Source organism: Pelodiscus sinensis, chromosome 17, assembly GCF_049634645.1.
Source record: "Pelodiscus sinensis isolate JC-2024 chromosome 17, ASM4963464v1, whole genome shotgun sequence".
In the NCBI taxonomy this organism is placed as follows: domain Eukaryota; kingdom Metazoa; phylum Chordata; order Testudines; family Trionychidae; genus Pelodiscus; species Pelodiscus sinensis.
This window is the reverse complement of record NC_134727.1, coordinates 37,421,898-37,441,061: the sequence shown is the minus strand read 5'-3', so window position 1 is coordinate 37,441,061 and position 19,164 is coordinate 37,421,898. Positions and strand designations below refer to the sequence as shown.

Here is a 19,164-nt window from a genome sequence, read left to right as displayed (position 1 = left end):
CCTGGACTCAACGCAGCAGCTGGAGCATTTCAGGGGAAGGCTGTGCCTGTCAGTGACCAGCCTGGCAGAGGACGAGGCATGTTTTCACATGGGCACTTAGTGAATGAGCAGATGCTGGCCAAGGAGGAATGTGGCCGGCTAGAAATACTGCCATGGTTCAAAGTGTTAGCTTCCAAAGACTGCCCTTGCCTCAGAGAGAGAGAGCGAAAGAGAGGGGGAGAGAGAGAGAGAGAGGGGGGGGGGGGGGAGAGAGAGAGAGAGAGTTCCCTCCTCAGTCAGCCATCAGCTAAATCTTTTCACTTAGGCTAACCCTGACTAATTCCTGCTCCTACTTATTGCTGTTCATGTGCCTGCCAACAGTATGCTTAGCATAGCATGTCTTCCAAAAGCTTTTGGCAGATCCCTGCAGCTCTCAGGGCAGGTGATAGATAAGACCTGTTAACCCATCTGTAGAAATGGGAAACTGAGGCAGGGGGGCACTGGCTCGTTGTAAAGTTGCACCAGTTGAACTTGTGATTTAAATGGTATCCTGAGGCTGCACGACGGCTTTCATTTGGGTGGAAGCCAGTCTTATTTCAGTACAGCTCAAACTGATTAGGTACAGCTTTAAACTAAATTGAAAGAAGTCATTCCAATTAAAAAAAAAATGTGTACGCGGGGGGTTACACTGGTTTAACTAAACAAGTACAGATGTGTGGCTACAAAGACCAGAGAAGAGTGGGGCTTGTCCACAGGGGAACGATTTATGGTAATACAGGTGAAACATACCAGCAGAGTTAAACCGATATAGTGATACCGGCACGAACCCCTGTTTAACAAGTAATACTGGAATCAGCGTTCCCAGTCTCATTTCAGTGTAGCTTAAACCCCTTCCAAAGTGATACAAGCTAAACCATTTAAAGGCACTCTTGTTCTGGATTTAGTGTGTCTACATGGGGAGTTTTAGCAGTATAACTACGGCAGGTTAAATGACACGGTAGCTTATACTAGTGCAGAACACTGGGCTATTCCAGGTACAGAAGCCCTAAGTGACTTCACAAGGCCAAAGAGGGAGCCCTTTTTAGTGCCAGGAATAAAACAAAGGGATTCTGGGATGCCAGGGCTGTGCTTGGACCACTAGGCCAGATTTCTGTTATGGGAAAGCTCCCCCCCCCCCCAGTTATGCCTCTTTTCCCATTAGCACAGTAACGTGGGAAGAGCTTGCAAGAGACCACAAAGGACTTGAGAATTCCTTTGCACGCTCATCTGTCTATCAGGTATGGTCTAGACAGTATTTGGTCCTGCCTTGAGGGCAGGGGACTGGACTTGATGACCTCTCGAGGTCCCTTCCAGTCCTAGTATTCTGTGATTCTATGATTCTATGAAAAGAAACTATTTCCTATAGCTCAGTCTCCTAGGGTGTGTCTAAACTACATGGCTCCATCAATGGAGCCATGTAGATTAGGCTGATCGGCAAAGGGAAATGAAGCCATGATTTAAATAATCGCGGTTTCATTTAAATTTAAATGGCTGCCACGCTGAGCCGACAAACAGCTGATCAGCTGTTCGTCGGCTCAGCGCGCTAGTCTGGATGCTCTCGCGCTGACCTGAAAGCCCTTTATCGACCTCCCCGTTATGCCTCGTAGGATGAGGTTTACCGGGGAGGTCGATAAAGGGCTTTCATGTCGACAGGGGAGCGTCCAGACTGCCTCGATCTGCCAACAAACAGCGGATTGGCAGAGCGGGGCAGCCATTTAAATTTAAATGAAGCCACGATTATTTAAATCGCTGCTTCATTTCCCTTTGCCGAACAAACAAATCTACATGGCTCTGTCGACGGAGCCATGTAGTCTAGACGTACCCCTAGGGTATGTCTACACCACCCGCTTATTTAAAAATCATTCAAGTTATTTTGAAAGAACAGAGTGTGCGTCTACACAGAAAGCCTGTTATCTCAAAATAGTTTCAAAATAGTGGGCTTCTTACTCCAACTCATGGTAACCCTCATTTCACGAGGAGTAAGGGAAGTCAAAGGGCGAGTGTTCTTCCTTTCACTTCCTGCTGTATAGACAGCTCCTAAGGACGAGTTAAGCTACTTCGACTTCAGCTAAGCCATGAACGTAGCTGAAGTTGAATCTTAACTCGACTTTAGTGTAGACATATCCCTAGGATTTCCTATTTTGGATTTTATACACTGTTATTGTATTCGTCAGTAAACAAAACCAAACCAATGCCTCTCAATCTGTCCCCCCCCCCCATCACTGGCAGTGAAATGGTCCATATGGAATCTATGAGGAAATTGTCATCTAACAAGATGTGTAAGATGTGATTGCTGCACACTGCTAGTGGGTTCAGAATGGGACCAGTCTCTGTTCTGTGACTCCGCAGAGCCATGCTCCAAAAGTCTAAGCTTCCACGTGAAGAAAATGAATTGCATTTCTAGTGCTTCTGAATGTCTGCAAAATAATCAACTGTAGAATAACACAGGATTGTCTTCCTGAGTCTGCAGAGAGTCACAGTAGCTCTAAGAGTGTCGTGAAGTGACCTATACCTCTTAGTGGGACTCTGATACCTAACAAGGATAATTTAGCGGTTAATGCCTTATGCTGTTTTAGTGCTTACTAGAATAGTAGAAACTGACTGCATCTCTTCAGCAATCCCAAATTGCCTGTCCCTTATCCCAGGGTGCACAAAGTCCTTGCATGAAGCATAAGGGATCTATCGAAAAGGGCTTTCTTTCTCGACAGATCCCTTCTCGACTGCCGCTTTTTGCCGACAAAGTGCTGAGCTGGCAAAACACGGTGGCCATTTTTATGCAAATTAGGCATGGAATATTTAAATCCCTGCCTCATTTGCAATGTCGACCTGCCTAATCTGCATCCCTCTGCCGACAGAGGGATGCAGTCTAGACATACCCTAAGATAAGAATCTGTGGTGTATCGAAAATTCAGAGTAAAATAAATGGAGCTTAATACCAAAATAAGTCACAGGAATTACTGCAGCTTAGTATACGATTCCTTTCTGTATGTTATTTCATCTAAAATTCCAGTTTAGAACTCTCCCAGCAGGTGCCGCTGAATTTTCAGAAACCAGAGGTTCTTGTGGCTGAATTCAGCCCCATTTCTTAATGAGACCCAGGGTTTCGGTTACAGAATCATAGAAATGATGGGCTTGAGAAGTCATCCAGTCCCTCCGCTTATGCCCAGGCAGGACGACATTAAGCTGGACCAGCCGTAACTGGGGGTTGTCCAAGGCTGTTCTTAAAAAACCTCCACTGATGGAGCCAGGCGAGCTGACAGTCTTGCCAGGCCTCTGGGCAACGTGGGAAGGGCCTGGCTCTGCATGCTTTGAAGGGGTGGGGACTCAGGTGGAAGGGGTGGGGTCAGGGCAGCCAGTCCTCACCGCTGCCCGAACCCTCCGTCTCAGTGCTGCCTGGAGCACATGGCATGGTGCTCCAGCGGTGATTTAAAGGGGCCCTTTCTCCATTTTTTAACCTTTCCTCATAGGTCAGGTCGTCTAAACTTTTTTTAAAAATAATTTGTGAAAAAGAATGAGAACGACGTGAAGTATTCCAGCTTTTGAGATACTGTGACATCTCTAATAAAAGCTAAGATTGGGGAGGGTTTTGGACCAGTTCTGGTTCAGATTGGACTTGGAGCTGACAATATGTCACTGATTGCAAAAACAAACTAAAACCTACCGTATTTTCCGGCGTATAAGGTGACTGGGCGTATAAGATGACCCCCTAATTTTCTAGTTATACTCGCCGTATAAGACTACCCCCCCTTAAGAGGCCAACCGGCAGCGCCCCAGCGCCCCTCCACCTCCCTTGCTTTGCTCCCGGTGTCCCTGGTCTGCTGGAGACGGTCCCCAGCAGACCAGGGGCACCGGGAGCAAAGCCGCAGCAGCGGCGGTGTCCTGCGCCTCTGAGGCTTTGTCAGAGCAAAGCCTCAGAAGCGCGGCACCCCGCCGCCGCTTCGGCTTTGCTCCCAGTGCCTCTGGTCTGCTGGGGACCGTCTCCAGCAGACCAGGGACACCGGGAGCAAAGCCTCTGAGGATGCCAGCAGCAGGACAGCTGTGGTGTGTATGGGCTGCCCCGCTGCCGGAGCCCCTCCGCGGCTTTGCTCCGCGTCTTCCTGGTCTGCAGACCAGGGAGACGCGGAGCAGCTTTTCTCGCCCCGGAGTACACGGGCGGCGGGACCGCGAGGTCCCGCAGTCTGTGTCCTCCGGTGCGAGAAAAGCCCCGTTCGAACCTGCAAGTCGGGGACTGCCTGTATACCCGGCGTATAAGACGACCCCCGATTTTTGGGGGATGTTTTTTAGCATAAAAAGTCGTCTTATACGCCGGAAAATACGGTACTATTCTGTACCCATTCCCCCCCAAACTTCAAACAAACAAGAAAATCCTCAGATTCCCCCAACCCCTCTCAACCACCACAAATGATATTTTTTATTTAATCTTTTAGGAAAATATTTGATAGATTCCCAATTTGAACCTGAAGCAGTTTATTTGGCTGCTGTTCACAAGATAGGCACAGCAAAAATCAAGGAATTCTTTTCCTTTTTTGATTCAGGCTGGGTAAGATTGCCTCTGGAATCACAGCATTTTCATATTGCAAATCCAGCACTGGCACAAACGGCATGGACAGCTATGAAAAGTGGACCACGGAATCTCAGTATGTAAATTCCAGATGATAGTTTTCATTTTTTTTTGTAAATCCAATCCAATCCAATCCAATTAAATGCACCTTTTGCAAAAGAACACAAAACAAAAAAATGTTTGATGAAGCAAAATCACTTTGCAGTTTCTACCAAGAAAGCGAGCTAAAACAAAGATAGCGGTTAAATAAAAGATCCAGGTACCAAAGAGCAAAATTTAATGAAAGCCGAAACTGTTAAATATGGATTCCTGTTGAGAAAAAAATGTCAATGTCTTTAAGAGTTTTCCCATTATTCTATTTTTAAGAAAAGTGTAGTAAAAATACATATTACAAGGTAACATTTTTTCCCACGCTTTTGTCTCATTCCTTTTTCCACCCCTCCATTGATCAAAAGCATTCTAAGATTGAGTCTCCTGTCTTATTGTCACAGGCATTCAGTCCTCTCACAGAAAGTTTGTTCCTAGCGGGCCATCTAACCGGCTGTTTCAATTGTTGGACAGAGCTTCTTTGATTTCCTGCCACAAAGGCAGAGGGGTCTTTGAAGGTGGACGGGGCTTATTTCCAATGCCGCAGGTACGGGAATCTCTGCAGCCTGCTCTCAGTGCAATTTGAGGTGGCGAAATAACTGGGTTAGGAAAGGTTTTGGGACCAGCAAAGAATCAGGCCGCAGATTTTCCCTGAAGAGCTCTGGGACAGAAGCAAGAAAGCATCTTCAGTGCCTGCTCCACTCCTGCATGAGTACAGAACTGAGAAAAAAAAAGAGGTGGCTAAAATAATAATAAAAAGCACAGAGAAGTTGCCCTTGAAGAGTTATTTTGAGTGGCTGATGAAAGCGCTGGATGAAAGATGGAGACTACAAGGGTTTCCACTGGCAGAGAGGGAACATGCCAGGGCACAAGACATGCTGTGCCCTAGTTAGGGTCCTTGAGTTTTTGACTTGCCAGCCTCATGAGGATGATCCTAGGAGGAGCAGAGTCAGAGACAAGAGATGGGTAGCAAAGAGACAAATGGCAAAGCACAGTTCAGAGCAGGTCTGTCGCTAGAGTTGGCTGACATACAGCACGGCACCATGAATCATGCGCTAATGGAGACTGGTTTGCAGCCTGTCGTGCTTAGGAAAAACCACGCAGGGAAATCTTCATCACATTGCTGTTCATATTATTTGCCTGTCACCTTCTCATCAAATTCTCTCCTCCACCTGTCCTCCCCACGCCCCCAGGTTCTCTGCTTGCCACATTGCCATCTCTGTAACTTTACAAATACAGCCCGTCTGAGAGCCTCTGGTGACAGCCCTTTTTTGGCTGTGTAGGGGTCTCACTGGCTTTTGGAAGAAACTTTAAACCTTAGAAAGTCTGAAGTTACTGTCCAGACACAGGCAGTGGAAGTGTGAGGAGAGGAACAGGGTGGGAAGGGTTCCTGTTTGACAGATCTTTGATCTTTCTAAAAGGTCCCCTTTCCATAACTTGCTTTTGGGGAGGCCCCCTCCCAGTTCCCCAACAAAAAGCATTCCACTGTCCATGAAAATGAAAATACTGTAGCCAAAAAACAAACAAAACATCAGATACACCGGCAGCGTTCCCTCTAATTTTTTTTCCATCCGTGTGTGAAATAAATTTTGTTATGTGCACTGCGGCAGTTACAGATGGGCACCACCAGTAGAAACACATGCTGTTGGCTGTGGCACTCTTCTCATTAGCTGGACAGCATGGACAGCATTTAAATCTCTCCTGGGTGGCCGCCCAAGTTCTTAGCTTGCAGGGAACACTGACACTGGGGAAACATTGCCAGCAGCCGGATCCCCTGCTGCATGTCTTGCACTGTGGATTTTGCCGTTTCATTTCCAGTAGTTGCAACACTGGATTTTGGATCACAGACAGACTTTTCTGTAGCTAGCTGGCCACGTGTGAGTTCCCCTTGCTTGTTGAGGATGAATGGCCCAGAATCCACTGCCGTTGGCTTTGCCACCAATGGGCCCAGACAGGAGCTGATTTCTGAAGCTGGGCCCACCTTCACGGAAATACTACAGAAGTCTGCCAAGCTCATGAAGGAGGTCTACCTTGTTTGCTTGATTATGTGAGATCTGGCTTGGCTGGTTAACCAGGAAAGATCCCCTTTTTATTCACACCTGGCCAGAAGGGAATTTCATAGCCCTAACAGCGGGAATGTCCCCAGCATAACGCCTCCATTTCTAGTTCCATTTTCCTTGTGAGCAGGCGGTCTGGTTGCTTTGTAAATGGTTAACTCCACAGGCTCAGGGTGGTTCCATCATCAAAGGGAGCATGTACAGAAGCGTAACAATGAAGAAACGGTTGGCTATTGCCTATTAACCCCAGATAACGTAGGCAGGGGGGTAGGATGGATGTTATATTTGCTTTATCTCTCCCATACGCAGTCATCTGCCATGATCATAGTCCATTGCTGACTTGTCTGATCTAGCTGGATGCATGTGTGGTTTCCCCTTTCCAGGGACTGGTACGGATTCATACCCCAAGTTCAGAGCAGCTTTCCCTAGAACCCCCATTGATCATCTCAAAAATAATTATGACATTGACCTTGGGTTATGCCGGCTCTTTCCCACCTCCAGCTGCAACTTTCAGCAAGCGTCACCAGCCAGCCACTTCCTGTCTCCTTCTCTGCCAAAGTCAATGTTTGTTGCTGTTTCAATTATTTTCTTATCCCTAAAGTCCTTACTTTTTCCGGGAGAGCTGAGAGATGAAGCAACAGACGGCAGAGTCATGATGAATCAAAGGATTACGGGCTGACACTCCCAGTGAGTTAGGTTTACCGTTTATTTTATTTTCCTCTCGTTATTAGTAGCTCAGACATTATGGTTTGCATCCCACATTAAACCTGATTAAAGGGCTGAGTGGGGAAGGGAGAGAGACGATGTCGCCCTGACACCAGGGGAATTGGTAAGAAAAAATATATATATATATATTGCACGCACTAAGACTTATTGACGACCAAGTTAAAACAAAATGGTACAGTCCTCATCAGGGTCCCAGTGATTCTGTGTTCCGGGATGGTCCAGGAACCTGCCGAAATTCTTTGCCCCTGTCCTTAGCGCAGTACAGACTGCTATTGTTCTCCTGCCTGTGGATCTATCAGAAAACAATCAAACAAAAAAGAAAATAGATTTGATTTCTGCAGGAAGATCCTTCCAATTGTCCTTTTTTGTCATTGTTGTTTTTCTTGCCCTGGGGTTTGGTTTTGGCACTGGAGGGGTGGGGCTGGCAAGACCCTGCTCTCACCCAGGCGATGTATCACAGCCGATTATAATCCGGTAGCTCCCAGGGACATCCCAGTGCTGTGACTCATGCATGGAATCGCCTGCATGGATTTGGGGAAATCATGGCTGACCACCCGTCCATTTTCTCCGCTGCCTCCTGCGGTAGCCGGCCTGGGAAGGGTTGCTGTCCTTATGGCTTCATTGATTGATTGCTGTGGGATCAAACAAAAACCCTTTTTAGGAGGGACGGGGGGGTCTCCCCCTGTCCTTAGCAATGGCTGGAAAGTTGCAATATGAAATACTCTTATTTTGTTAGTCTTTATCTTTCCTTCCTTTCCTAACTCTAGCAGAGCTCTTGCTTTTCTGCAGTTCAGTATTGTACCTATTTTATTTGCTTACAACTCTTCTGTGTTCCAAATGAAACAATTCCTTAACACCTTGAGATATAGGGCACACGTGTCGTGCAGACAGTTCTCCATCTATCGACAAGGTAAGGGAATAATTGTTTAAATACAGTGACCTGTAAGACCCTGAACTTGCAAACACTCAAGGCTTTCTCATATGAGTAAAAAAGGCTCAGCGAAGTGGCCATGTTAGCCTGGAACTTTAAAAACGAGTAGTTCTGTGGCACCTTAGAGACTAACAGAAATGTATAGAATCATGAGCTTTCATGGGCAAAATCCACTTCATCAGATGAATTGGAGTGGAAATAACAGAAACCAAGATATATATAACAGCAAAAGAAAGACAATTTCCCCTGCCTTTACTGTCCACATTTTCACATCAAAGTTATGACACATCCAGCCCATTTAATTAGCCTCTTTAACCTGGGTCCTACAATTGACAGGTACTTCTTTTGCTGTTATATATCTATATCTTGGATTCTGTTATTTACCCAACCCATCAGATGAAGTGGGTTTTACCCAGAAAAGTTCATGATCCTATGTATTTTTTTTAGTCTTTAGGGTGCCACAAAGCTACTCGTTCATATGAGTAAAGTTATGACTATGCATAAGGCTTTGTCTACACTAGAAAAATGAGATGTGCTAGGAAATCTAATTTCATTTTCCCAGTCTAGACAAAGTCTAAGGTCATCTATGCTTGGAAATGTATTGAAATAGCTATTCTGGAATAGTTATTTTGGAGTAAGGTTCTGTATTAGATTCAGCCATTTTTGGCTGGGTGTATACTATAGGGGAAAGTCAACTTAAGATATGCAACTCCAGCTATGTTAATTACATAGCTAGAGTCAACGTATCTTAAATTGCATTTTGGCATCGTCCATACAGCGGGAAGTTGACAAGAGCAAATGCTCCCGTTAACTTTCCTCACTCCTCGTGAAGAGCAGGACTACTGGAGCCAATGTTTGAATTAGCAGGTCTTCACTAGACATGCTAATTCGAACCCCAGAAGATCGACTGCAGCAGCGTCGATCTTCCACGTAGCGTTCACATGGCCTTAATGGTATGTTAAATCACAACTCCTATGCTTCCTTTACCTTTCCCCCAATCTCATTGATTCGGTGCTTATTTTAAATCTTAGCGGGGAAAGAGATATTTCACATTTTGAGCTAAGTTTGTTATCATCATTGATGAAACAATAACAATGCTGAAATAGAAACATGTAAACTGAAGAAATGATCATGTACGAATTTTTCAGTTCCAGGACAATTATAATGCTCATGGAAGTGAGAATATGATAGCATTTGTTAGCTGTAATCTAAATGCCTTAGTGTTACGTTCTGACTGGCTTCCAAGCTCTCTGGAGGGGTCAAGGTGGAGGATATAGGGATAGATTGTTTTTGGAGGGCACAACTAATGCCAAACTTTTACCCATAAACAGTAAGTCACACCACTTTCCTTAGTTCTCAAAATGAACTCATTCCACAGGTCATTAAACTACCCAGATGTCTCTACTCTAATGCCATCTGCTGTCTGCCATGGCACATTGAAAGGACAACAGTACCATGTGGGGGAAAGGTCCTGTTTATTAAAAACGATATCTTCAAACCTCCAAATGCATTCAGAAAATTTGGGTGTATATTGCTAAGGTCTCAGCACATTTCCTGGGAAAATGGTGCTCACAGAATTAGTAGTACTCTGTTTTACCTGAGATCTACGATCTAGGAATTGGTCCAGCAATAAGGCAGAGCAAATGCTCAAAGCATCAACCATTATTGCTGAAATATAAATAGCATTAGCACAGTGACACTTAGTATCGAATCAGGTCCTATAATTATATTATGTTACTCCATTTTTATTGTGGTGCAACTCCATTTCTTGCATGGATTTACACTGGTGTGAAACTGAACTAAAGGCAGTAGTGTATTAGCCCAACAACTGGCAGCCACGAAGAGCTAGTCTTTGTTTCCTTGACGCTTGCCAGTAAGGAATTGCGGTACATTTCTATGGTCATTCATGCGAGGGCTTTGGTTTGTATGTGAAGTCTGAATTTGCACTACACGCAGATCTGATCTGATTGTCAAATACCTCGTGTGTTCATATTAGCTAGCTCTCAACATTTAGTCTCATTCTTTCCTTTCAAAACACATCAACTACCGGAGTCACATCATCATCCCTATAATATGGGTTTCCACCCCGGGTCTGGGCTGCATCCGGCTTAGGCGCCTGGGTGGTGTCAGAGAGGTGTAAAAGGCCTGAGAATGTGTTGCCACCTTCATCCGCTTTGATTCACTTCTGGACTTGTAACAAAACTCGATTAAGGCAACCAGCATGGCTAGTCCAAGACCTCCGATCAGGATATAGAACACCCCGGCCACGTTGCTGAGACTCAGAGCACTTGTCTTGTCCTAAAAAGAAAGGAAAAGGGGATGGGACATGTGGGAGGGGGAACGACCAAATGAATATGAGGTTGCTCTGTAAGAGGCACAGTACATTCAGTAACACTGGCATGTCACCACATCCCTCTTTAAACACAGGCATGACATTTCTAAGAGCATTTTTCAATTGGTGTTTCAATTTCCTTTCAATCTAATGTTTCCCTCACACAAACGAATAAACATTTCTCCAGCAATCCAGCTCTGTGTAAAGGTTTGGGTTCTGCTTTTCAATCATCAGACTTAAAACTCTTATTTACCCCCAAATGCCTAGCTTAAATGATTGGTTAAAAGAAAAAAAAATCTCTGTGCTTGTGACATTTGCTTGTCCCTGATGTTGCTCCTAAATTACCCGTTCTCTTGGAAATGCTTGTTCCTTTAGTCCTAGATGGTTTCCCCCGCAACTTCTGTTGCCGAGCAACATGTTGAGATGACTTTATTTTTTTTAATTATTATTATTATTTCTCACTACACTATTCAGGTTGAAGTGACACGGCAGATGAGCAGTCCTCACAACTGAGTTTGATTTCTATTTAAAAGGCAGCTATTGCATGGGTAACTGAGATGCATGTGTAACTTAATTATTGGATTCTGCATGAATGGGGTTATTGATTGTAATTACTTGTATTTTACAGGTGACAAATGCTGTCTAATTAATCCCCATGGCAGTCTTGGTTAGGAGACAAGTATCATATTGCCTCATTTTACAGATGGAGAAACTGAGTCCCAGAGTGCCAGATTCAGTTCTGGTGCTAGCATCCGTTTGACTTCTCACACAGGAAAAATGTCCTGCTTGTCAGGGTGGTTAAACACTGAAATAAATTGTCTATGGTGTTGTGGAAACTCCATCACTGGAGATATGGAAGAGCAGGTTAGACAGACACCTGTCAGGGATGATCTAGATGGTGCTTGGTCCTGCCTTGAGGGCAGGGGACTGGACTCGATGACCTCTCGAGGTCCCTTCCGGTTCTGCTGTTCTATGATTCTATATGCACTCCTACTGAAGCTAACAGAATTGCCTCCACTTGCACCAGAGCCGAATGTGGACTGCAGAGATGTACCCAGGCCACATAACAAGTTCCTAGCATTGAAGAAGTTCCGAGTCTCCTGCTCATTCATCTAATCCACATTCCCATCCTTCGGTTAACAGTTTAATAGACCTTCCTGCTAAGTGCTAATTACTGTTCTGTGATATCAACTAGACACTTGTTCATTATTAAGGAATGCTGGAGGCATGGCGTTTAGTCTCCATTCTGCCATGTGGCTGGTCAGGACTAGACTGATGGCGCTTGGTCAGTCAGCTGTCCTGGGCTGTGTGTGTCACTGCTGGGCAGGAAGGTAGAGTCTGTGTGTTGCTTCTCAGTGATCCAAGCAGTTAACAGGGAGCATTTATGAACGCTGGCATTAATTGCTGGGAGGAGGAGCAGAGCGTCACTCAGATGCAGCCTCCATCAGCTCGGTTGTTTCATGATGCTGACCTGGAACTCCGACAAATCTGGCTCCTGTGAAACAATGGTTGGTCCTGCTTTGGGCAGGGGTGGGACTTAGTCAAGGTCTTTTCTAGTGCTAGGATGCTATGACTGGGGAGCTCCTTTTGTTGTAGTTCATGGCCTATGAAGAGTTCTAAGTCTCATTTCTAAGCAACAGCAGCTACTGAATCTTTGAAAGGCCCTTTCAGCTGGGGGGAGGGAGGATGCGGGGAGGAACCTGTGGTCAAAAAGATACAAATGGGTATTCACAGATAAGTGCCCAAATTATGCAAGCACTAAAAAGGTCTGCAGGATTCAATAATTCGGTGGCCATACAGGAATTCCCAGTCACGCACATGGGGGCTCTAGGTAGGCACTGCAACCGCCTTGTATGTGAATAAGTGTTTATTAACTCAGAGCACCTTAGAAAGTCCCCAGAATTCTTGGAGCTGGAGGAGGTTCTTGGGTTGAAAACCAGCCTTTTACTTCAATATGAAAATGTTCTGTTTTGTTCCTTTTGAAACACTCTGCCCCATGTGACCAACGAGAATACAGAAATAAAGGAATGCACTCCCTTTTCAAATACCGAGGAAAATTTGGTCATCAGTTGGTTTTGGTTTCCATAAAAGCCGTTTTTGTGTTGTTTTGTTGAAAAACTGGAAACATTTCAATGAAAAAAATTCAGGAAATAAAAAGAAACCCTTTACAAAAAATTATCCACAGGAAATACTTACAGAGCATGCCCTGACCAGCTCTACCCTGCTGTGCAGTTCAGTAAACAGGATCCCTTTGTTTAATATCCTCTTAGAGCATTATGGGGCTCCCTTTGGAACATGTATGGATTGCGGGGTGCTGATGTAACTTCCCACACCGGAGCCCTGCAGCCGGAAGATGGAAGTGCTGCTCCGTTAGAATAATAGATGCCAACTGTGCATAGAATCTAGATGGATGGACAAGTCTTTGACTTCTTTTCAATTAACCCCAGAGTCTTTAAAGCAGGACCACCACTGTGCGGTGTGTGTTGTGGCCACAGAACTGCCATCAGGTGTTCTCCAGAAGCGCCTCTCCTGCGTAGCCTTGCATCTCTTCCTGGACCCAGGATCTCTGATTCATCAGGAATTATTCTGTGGTCTCTCTTTACACCTCCCCGCAATCTTGACTGTGTTTTGTTCTCTGAAGAGAACCTGGGGTCACATTTAAGAGCCTCTTGAACTCTCTAAGGCTGTGTCCAGACGCAGGGTTTTTTTTGGGAAAAGTAGCCTTTTTTCGAAAAAACTTCACCTGCGTCTAGACTGCAGCTGCGTTCTTTCGAAATTAAATCGAAAGAATGCAGCTTTTCTTTCGACGGCGGTAAACCTCATTTCACGAGGAAGAACGCCTTTTTGCGAAAGTGCTCTTTCGAAAAAAGGCGTTCTTGAAAGCAAACAGGGCTTTTTAGAAAGAGAGCATCCAGATTCACTTGAGATTTAAGTGGGCCCATCAATAGCTTCCAGGGTTGGAGCCTGTCACATCACTCATCTCCCTAAAGGTATACTCTAAAGGGTGTTCCCTTGCCAGACAGAGGCACTGAGATGAGCTAAGCAGCTTCCTCAACTTTTTGCTCTCTTTGTCATTCCGGGCTTCCATTTCTTGCCACAGTATCCTTTCATTTCCCCTCCATCTTCGTGGCTGTATTCACATGGGAGGAGTCTTTCCATTGGCTTTAATGGGAGTGGGACCTGACAGATGGACAATCATGCTCCTATTTACAAATTCCTCTATCTGTCTTACGCTAGCTAGGAATCTTTTGGTCTGGTTTAATGCCCAGTCCTGGGGGCAGGTTTCAAGCTAGCCAGCCAAAGATAGCACCTCCACCACAGTCACTTTGCTGTGCAAATCTTTCACACCTGCTGCTTGTTTTCTTCTGAGTTATTTGAACACTGCAAATTGAATGAACTGAAAGTCACTCCCGCCTCATCCCCGACAGCTGGAGAAGTCCAGGGACCGCCCCTCTTCAGCTGGGGAGAGCAGCTGCCAACCCTGGGGGTATCTGCCTACATTTCACTCCGACCACCCTAGTATTACAGTCCCGAAAGAACAGCATTACGGATGAAGGCTGGCCGCAGCTGAGTCAGGAGGAACACTGGAAGCACACAGCGTGCGTCTCACAAAGCCGGCTGTCAGGATCCCGGCTTAGAAAGGAAATTGCTCCAACGGTGTCTGTCTGCTTCTTTGCGTTTACTCCTTTTCTTCCCTGGACAGGAAGGCCTGGGTTTCTAAGCAGAAAGCGTGTGACTATTGTCTTGCAGCTGCAATGCCTTCCCAGTAGATAAGAGGTACCAGGCTCGCTGAGGGCCTGAAATAATGCTTGCCCGGCCAGGGGGCTTTTCAGAGCAGGCTCCTCACTCAATCACATTACTAATACCAGAAAGAAAGGCCCCCAGCCTCCACCGGCAGCCAGCGAGGTCCTAGCCCCCTCACTGAACCGCCTGGCCTCGCCATTTGGGCTTTGTGACTCCGCTTCAGAACAGATGCTCTCCCGAGGAGTCTGCCCATCATGCAGCCAGCTTGTTAGTGGGAGTGTAAATGTCACAGCGTGTCTCTTGCGGAGGCAGAGAGTTACAGCGGGGGGAAAGATTGGCAGGTGAAAAGGGAAAGAAAAGCCCGCTGCTCAGAAAGCACGGCCGCGTCGCCATGGCGACCGGGCACCTTCCAGTCTGTTCCTTTCAACCGGGGCCACTTGTTGTTCCTTATTCGGCAGGCGCGGCGTCCCCGGCTTCCCAGCAGGGCGCGCGCCTCCCTTCCCCTGCCCGGCCAAATCCCGTTCAGAGCAAACGGTGACCTTCAGACAAGTGATTAGGGCCTCGGGGCCCACTGGGGACGTGAGCAAGATGGTGGCATTAGACACCAGGCCTTCCGGGACCCCTGAGAAGTCTGCGACCTTTACACCAAACGCCAGTCTGCCTTCTCCCGGGAAACCTTTTAAAACCCAGCATTGAAACCCTTCGCTCTCTCGCTGCTGGCTTTGAGCACCCCGGCGGCTTGTACATGGCTGACAGTGGACATGATTGCGTGCAAGAAAGGAAACCAAGAATACGTTTCCCGAGGTGAAAGGGCACCGCCGGCTTGAGAGCGAGCCAATTTCTTAAAAGGGGGTCCATGCAGTTTCAGCATTTTTCAGAGTCCCCCTGTTGTGATGATTTTGCAGCCACAGGCCCAATTCTGGCAACGGCATGTGCGTGGGCAAAACCCTGCCTCCCTGTGCACAACCTCCCAGTCTTCGATGGAGTTCCCTCTGGGGGCAGAGGCTGTTCATATGCGGGTAACTGCAAGACGGCTCTGCATCGGCCTGCTTTTAAAATTGTCTCTGTCTCCTCTGGTCCCTTGGGAAAGGCGCAGCCAAAACAGCAGGGCAATCTGATTAACTCTATGGGCAAACAGTGAAACTAACGATACACACGCGGCTCTCAAAGGCACAAAGTAAGCCAGCTCACATTTTTCCTTTAATCTCTGTCAGTCATACTAATCCTAGAGCAGTGGTTCTCAAACTTTTTGGCCTGCAGCCCACCCTGCTCAAAGCAGACCTTTCTGCGGACCACCAATTAACCACCCATGAGGACAAAATGAGTTCAGGAGGGGTTGAGGGTGGGGATCTGGCCAGGAGGTATGGTGCAGGAGCAGGCAGAAGGTGGGGGGCGGGGCTGGCTGGGAGGTATGGTGCAGGAGTGGGTGGAGGGTGGAGGGGTCTGGCTGGGAGGTATGGTGCAGGAGTGGGCGGAGGGCGGGGGGGGGTCTGGCTGGGAGGTATGGTGCAGGAGTGGGCAGAGGGTGGGGGGGGGGGGTCTGGCCGGGAGGTATGGTGCAGGAGGTATGGTGTAGGAGCAGGTGGAGGGTGGGGGGGGGTCTGGCTGGGAGGTATGGTGCAGGAGTGGGTGGAGGGTGGGGGGGGGGTCTGACTGGGAGGTATGGTGCAGGAGTGGGTGGAGGGCGGGGGGGTCTGGCTGGGAGGTATGGTGCAGGAGTGGGTGGAGGGTGGGGGGTGGGGCTGGCTGGGAGGTATGGTGCAGGAGTGGGCGGAGGGCGGGGGGGTCTGGCTGGGAGGTATGGTGCAGGAGTGGGTGGAGGGTGGGGGGGTCTGGCTGGGAGGTATGGTGCAGGAGTGGGTGGAGGGTGGGGGGGTCTGGCTGGGAGGTATGGTGCAGGAGTGGGCGGAGGGCGGGGGGGTCTGGCTGGGAGGTATGGTGCAGGAGTGGGTGGAGGGTGGGGGGGTCTGGCTGGGAGGTATGGTGCAGGAGTGGGTGGAGGGTGGGGGGTGGGGCTGGCTGGGAGGTATGGTGCAGGAGTGGGTGGAGGGTGGGGGGGTCTGGCTGGGAGGTATGGTGCAGGAGTGGGTGGAGGGTGGGGGGGTCTGGCTGGGAGGTATGGTGCAGGAGTGGGTGGAGGGTGGGGGGTGGGGCTGGCTGGGAGGTATGGTGCAGGAGTGGGTGGAGGGCGGGGGGGTCTGGCTGGGAGGTATGGTGCAGGAGTGGGTGGAGGGTGGGGGGGTCTGGCTGGGAGGTATGGTGCAGGAGTGGGTGGAGGGTGGGGGGGTCTGGCTGGGAGGTATGGTGCAGGAGTTGGCGCAGGGTGTGGGGGGGGGGGGTCTGGCTGGGAGGTATGGTGCAGGAGCAGGCAGATGGTGGTGACCTGGCCAGGTGGTATGGAGCAGGAGTGGGCAGAGCATGGAGGGGGGGTAGGTCTGGCTGGGAGGGAGGTTGGGTGCAGGAGCAGGGTAGGGGTATGGATGTAAAATCCCAGTTAATCAACTGACCAGTTAAACATTAGGTTTAACCAGTTAACTGATTAAGAGAGACCCCAGGGGGACTGCTCAAGCCAGGCTGGGTCTTTTCCCCTGCCCACCCCCATGTGCGGCCCTGCAGAACTGCATCTTTCCCCTGAAAGCCAGATCTGGCCTGGAGACTTGCCTTCCCACTGCTTGCCAGATCTGGCAAGTTTCCAGGCCAGATCTGGCTTTCAGCAGTGGGAAAGCCAGTGCTGGCACTCCAACCTCACAGGGAGGGGGCACAGAGAGGGAGCACCAGCGCAGGTTCCCTCGCAGGGAGGGGGTGAGCCCCAAGCAGACCCCCACCTGCAAGATGGTGGAGAACCATGCGTGGTCCATGGGCCACGCTTTGAGAACCACTGTCCTAGAGGATAGCTGGAATAGCAGTAGATAAAACGTTTTCAGAGAGCGTTACGTGTTTATTTTACACTGGCTGCCTCTTTCAAATATTTTTTCCAGGGGATTATGTTGCTCCTTTGGCTACAAAAGAGACAAGGACTTTGGTTATAGTGAGAGAGTCAGAGTTGAAATAATAAAGTTTATCTGGAAGAGAATGTCTCCAAATCCAGCGGCTGCTGTGATTTGGCCCCTCTTAAGGGGAGAGAATTGCTACAATGATGGGATATCAGATCCAAAGTTTTGGAAAGGCTACGGATGTTTATATCTAGGAAAAGCACATTCATTGGGTTCCTGTAGGGGGTCATTGGCCATACCAAGGAAACTTGAGAGGAAGGAGGTGAATTGCCAAGTTTAGATCAGGAGGAGTCACCCACAGACATGTAACATCTCTTGAAACCAATTGACATAAACCAGAGAAACGTTTGCTACTGAAAAGTGCTCTGAAGTTACCAAAGATTTTACATGTCCCAAGTTCTTCCTTACTACTAGCCTGGGGCATCATCCCCAGGTTCCCGATTACAGTGACCTTCAGCATTATTCTTTAGCACTTATGTCCTTGTGAAACAAAAACCTTCCAACGGCAAGCCAACTTCAGGCCAATAACGCGGAGACCTGGGAAAGGCATGCCATATGGTAGCGTTTGTGGGGTAGGGAATGGCCCCTGATCCCTTCTGCTTTCCTCTGAGCTTCGGCAGCTCAAACATATATATCCCGTATCACACGTGTGCCACAGCCGTCTCTCCAACAAGATCTGTTCGAGGCACAAGCCGTTCTGGGGAGAGCTTGGAATCCCATAGTCTGGCCTATTCTGCTCTAGAGTGGGAGTGGAAACTCTCCCCTCCGCCATGCAGGCTGTGTGCATGTTTGAGGTCACCCAAATTCTATCTCCCATGCTGCCCTCTGAACCCAACTCATCGAAGACTAACACACGAAGAACACTGGGAATGTGGTCTTGAGCATGATGGCCAAGGGTGTGCTAACCTTCCCCTCCCTAGGGATGCGTTTTATAGCAGTCTGATGAGATAAGCCAGAGAAGAGGATGCAAACCATCCCATGTATTTTGTTAGAGGGCTGCTATTATTTGGGGGTTTGCTATTTAAGAATTGGGCTTTGTTGTTGTTGTTTGCTAGTGAGGTCTCTTTCGGAGATGGGAAAAGGGGGCATAGCCAGGGGCTGTATTCACAAGGGGAATGATTGCACGACATGCAGTACACACGAGCTGGAGGCTTGTTCAGTTGTGTCATAAAGAAGAGGGCAGGTCAGTTGATTTTAATTTTGATTAAATGTATTATCATTAATTATTATTATCAATGTTTATTGTCAAGGCTGGAAACATTATGCTTGGAACGTAACAAGGAGCAGAAAAGATGGGCCCATTCTGTAGCAGTTTATAAAATGCACTTTATTCCTTCTCTGATTACCCCTCAAAAACTCCTGTGGAGTTAAGACATGTAACCACAGATTTTTACACATGGCCTTCCAAGCAGCTCTCCTGACTTTGGGCTCCAATCCCATTCATCTGGTATGTAATTCACGTGTGGTTTCTTTAAAGCACATATGAACAACACGTGATCTACACTGAGAGCCTATGATCCACATAGACCCATGTGTCCCAAACCTTTCATTTTGATTTTTGTTGGTTATTCTATTGTGTGGAATGAAGCACTAGATCTGAAATGTCGTTTAGAATACTGACAAAGGCACAGCATTGTAGAGACTGCTTATTTTCTTTTTAAACAGGATCTGTTTCACATCCATTTCCCCTAGGGCATTCTATTAGCTATGGAGTT

General features: G+C 47.6%; 1 protein-coding gene across 2 annotated transcripts in view; it reads right to left on the bottom strand.

Annotated features, from left to right (window-relative positions):
• Positions 1-4,400: 4,400 nt before the first annotated feature.
• GRIA1 (glutamate ionotropic receptor AMPA type subunit 1) overlaps positions 4,401-19,164 on the bottom strand; it is a 218,698-nt gene continuing 203,934 nt past the window's right edge. For both annotated transcript variants that reach the window (XM_006138270.4, XM_006138269.4), the window contains exons 15-16: positions 10,544-10,678; positions 4,401-8,102 (exon numbers count right to left, since the gene is read on the bottom strand). In XM_006138270.4, coding sequence (XP_006138332.2) covers positions 7,914-8,102; positions 10,544-10,678 — 324 coding nt within the window. In that variant the 3' untranslated portion in view covers positions 4,401-7,913. The remainder of the gene's footprint in view (positions 8,103-10,543; positions 10,679-19,164) is intronic.